Consider the following 4,020-nt stretch of genomic DNA (forward strand, 5'->3'; position numbering starts at 1 on the left):
GGGCCAGATTTAGCTCAGAAGCATAGAAAGCTCGTTGAGAACAAGCAGAGTGGGGCCCTAGAAATGCAGGAGATGGTTGGATTCCCGAGTTTTGGAAGGCACTCAGCACAACAGAGCCCATACATACCTATGTGTAGGTGAAACTACCAATCGGTGTTGTGTTATGCATGTGTGCGTGCATGTGTTTTCCTCTTCTTGAGGTTTCCCACCAGTAAAGCATTACCAAAATAATGTGTGTGTGTGATATGTTTATCTTCAACTGCCTCCTTCAATATAGCCTACAATATAGTTGTACAAGACTGATCACAGGGTTTGTATTCTTGGGCATCAAAATTAAAGAAAGATATGACAATATGATTGGCAAGGAGACTAGTCATCTCTCTAGCGAACATTTTTGATGAGTTTGTGTATGTATGATGCTGGCAGATAAAGCGCATCACAGCTATGGTAGCCAAGTACATTGGTGGTAGTGGGGACAAGTACCACTGCCGCCATTATTTGCCTCTTCACCAACACGGTCAGGAAGCCCACTAGATGCAGCATTGCAGGTCCCACTCCCCACAATGGGAGGAGGGTCTCCGTCGACCGAGCCAACAGTTGCACAAATAGCGGCACAACCTTTTGGATTGACAGAAGCCGAAAAGCCCTTGGTAGTAGAATTGGCAGTGGCATCTATGGAAGAGCTTTTACAGGTGGCTCAAGATAGGGAACCCTTGTGGGTAGCTGGTGGTAGTCAAAAGTCTAGTGCTGTCCAGGTGATGAAACAAGAGGTATACCTTCAGAGATTCCCAAGAGGGGATTGGGCCCACACCTTCGGGCCTCACTTTCGAGACTTCTCGACACACAGGATTGGTCATCATGACTTTTACTTCTCTGGTGGAGTCTTTTATGGATGCGGTATGTTTCATATTCAGGTGCATGCATGGTTTCATAAGGCTGGCACACTTTATTTCAGTGTAAGAATGCATATGGCTAGGTTGATACTAGGTTGAATATGGCTTGACTAGGAATTGAAGAGTTTTGGTCATATTTCTGCTCAACTTATTTGATTTGATGGCACCACATTGGTCTTAGCCTCAGTTGATCCCATGGCTGGAATCTTGTTTAATATAGCTTAACCGTTTCTCGTTTCCAGAATCATTGGGCTGCAATGTTCTCTTCGATCGTCTCAAGGGTAAGAATAGTGGAGGTCCGATTCAACGGGGGTTGTTGGAACTTATGATGGGGCTATTCAACTGGTAAGTGAACTTGTAAAGAGATTTGAGTATGTATCAGCTATTATATAATGTCAAGAACTTCTTCTAGGGCAGCCTATGTAGAATCTTTTGATAGCCCACTGTGGTTGGTACTGTCTAGAATCTTCTCTTGTACAAATAGGTACTTGGTATGGTGGACTGGTTCATTGAAACATCGGATCTGGAGCCAGGTACTATGGATAGTGTTTGAACAGGCCCCTATGGGCAAATCTTCCGCCCTGATAACTTCACCTTTGGCCAGTCCGGGAGCTAGCAACAACTGGGCCAAGGGTCACTACACCAAAGTAACGGAGCTCATTGATTCTGCCCTTAACATTGTCTGCAAAGAGGCTGAAAACTATGACTGCCTTCAAAGGTGAGTGCCTTTAAGATCTCATTCTATCGTTCTTTATTCTACTTTCTTATGTGAAATGTTGTTCGTCATGCCTTCTTTGCCATTTCTCTGTTGGTATAGTTCCATTTATGTCTGGTATAATGATTCTGTTATTAGTTTTGTTTATATTTGACAATGTAGCTAGCCTCAATCGTCTTGTTTGAAAATAATGTTCACATTTTTCCTCAGTGAAGGTTTAAAAACAATGTTCAGATCTATCTTCAACGAAGGTTGTCAGATTTCCTTAAGTGAAATTTTCACCCGCTGCTGTTCTAGCTTCTCTAGCTTCCTAGTATCCCCCCTCACTTGGCAGACGTTGGCTTTAGATCTACGTTCACCACTCCCAGCCAGTGTTGGATTCCAAATTTGTTTCAAGTTAGCAAGGCTTTGCCACAAACTCTTTCTTCAATTAATGTTGATCTGTAAACTGTATATTGTTTCTATGCTTGAGATGTTTGTCTATACGCTATGATGCAAGCTTTTGTAGTGGCAAAAGCTTCAATGTCTTCATCATTGTGTCATTAATCCTACCGAGCTGGTTGATGGTGTGTTGTATACTTGGAACGCCGGTTTTTTCTTTCTGTTGTAGCTACATCTCATGAAAAAGCTAGCTTTTCTCTATTGATCAATTAAATCTGTGACTGCTTCAATTTGAGGCCTTGTTTTGTAGTTTTGAGCTCTACCTCCCGCAGCAAGTTCTCATTCTCAACGGCTTCCTTGGGCCTCATCTTATTAAGCTTCCTCTTTTCAGACTTCTTTGGCAAGGATGATGACGATGCAAGGAAGAGTGCTGACACTCACTATGGGAGGCCAACACCTTGCAAGCAAAGCGATTGCCAGACGTAGGGTCGGTTCTCAGTTCACTTTAGGCGTGACTCATTTTTACCTACTCAATGCCCTTAGGCTTTAGCTATGGCATCTGAGTCCTAACCCGCTAATCAGTGACGTTTAATCCTGATGTCCCAAACTGCTAGAGGTGGCGTCCGATCGTGTGTTGGCCTCCCATCGTGTGGTGACACTCACGATGGGAGGCCAACACCTTGCAAGCGAAGAGATTGCCAGACGCAGGGTGAGTTCTCTTTTCACTTTAGGCGTGACACATTTTTACCTGCTCAATGCCCTTAGGCTTTAGCTATGGCGTCCGAGTCTTGACCTGCTAATCAGTGACGTTTAGTCCTGACGTCCCAAACTGCTAGAGCTAGGGTCCAAGTCTCGACTTCTTCCACTACATCCACCAACGTTGTTGACTCCCTAAGCCTCTCGTTGTCTGTTTGATGCATTAAATCGGCTTTTAGATCATAGTTTGAATCATCCATCGGTAGTTACACTAAATCTTGTCACATTTTGTCAAATGTTTTCAAGGAAAGCTTGAAATCTAGGCTAGATTTTGCAAGTTAGTGATACTCACAATTTTGGGTGGTAGTGTTGTGTTAACTCAATAAAGAATGTACTTAATCTCAAACTAGATATGTGAGATCATAGCGTTAAAGATTTTAAGATCGTTAATTTCTTTTACATGTAGCTACAAATTTTATAGTCTCAATTTCTCACATGGTCATATGGCTTGACCGGGTGTGTTATCTTGAGCTATAGTTTCTTGCCAAGACACGTCTAGCATACCTTGGGTTTATGTGTCACACATACACAATGGTTTTATTTTGTATATAATTAAAAATATAGACACGTCTACCATACGTTGGGTCTATGTATGACACATACACAATGTCTTTATTTTGTATATAATTACAAATATAGTCTCAATTTGTCACATGGTCATATGGCTTGACCGCGTGTGCCATCTTGAGCTATCGATTTTTACCTTCAGTTCTTCTAGCTATCTATATGGCTTGACCGGGTCTCTTGAGCTATCCATTCTTACCAAACGTGTAGTTGTACTTCTTTTTACGATAAAAAGCGTTAAAAGATTTTAAGATGGTTAGTTTCTTTTACATGTAGTTACAAATTCTGTAGTTTCAATTTCCCACATGGTCATATGGCTTGATCGGGTGTGTTATCTTGAGCTATAGTTTCTTGTCAAGACACATCTAGCATACCTTGGGTCTATGTGTTATACCACCACTTTGAAGTTAGATTCCTTTGACTCTATTGAAAATTGATTTTAACGTGTAAGATAATCCTTAAATCCCAAGTGGGAGCCCAAGATGAGGTGGACAGTTTTTTTGGAAAAAGAAATTATGTGATGAAAATCCCATGTGGGAGCCCAAGAAAAGGGTATATTGATTTTTTTAAAGAAAGAGGTCTTCGTACAAAAGGAGACTCTGGCAAAAATTTTAAGATTTATAATTTATGTACAAACTCAAAATTAAATACTGATGGTGCTTTTTAATAAGTTACATTTTGCTTAAGCATAGACGTGCATTTATATCACAT

General features: G+C 41.2%; 1 protein-coding gene across 1 annotated transcript; it reads left to right on the top strand.

The window, feature by feature from the left end:
* The first annotated feature begins 563 nt into the window (after positions 1-563).
* LOC147460540 (uncharacterized) lies at positions 564-1,615 on the top strand. The gene is made up of 3 exons (XM_086498848.1): positions 564-897; positions 1,136-1,238; positions 1,378-1,615. The coding sequence occupies exons 1-3, from the start codon at positions 564-566 to the stop codon at positions 1,613-1,615; spliced, it is 675 nt and encodes a 224-aa protein (XP_086354974.1).
* Positions 1,616-4,020: the final 2,405 nt, after the last annotated feature.

Source organism: Adiantum capillus-veneris, chromosome 3, assembly GCF_014529385.1.
Source record: "Adiantum capillus-veneris isolate H3 chromosome 3, ASM1452938v2, whole genome shotgun sequence".
In the NCBI taxonomy this organism is placed as follows: domain Eukaryota; kingdom Viridiplantae; phylum Streptophyta; class Polypodiopsida; order Polypodiales; family Pteridaceae; genus Adiantum; species Adiantum capillus-veneris.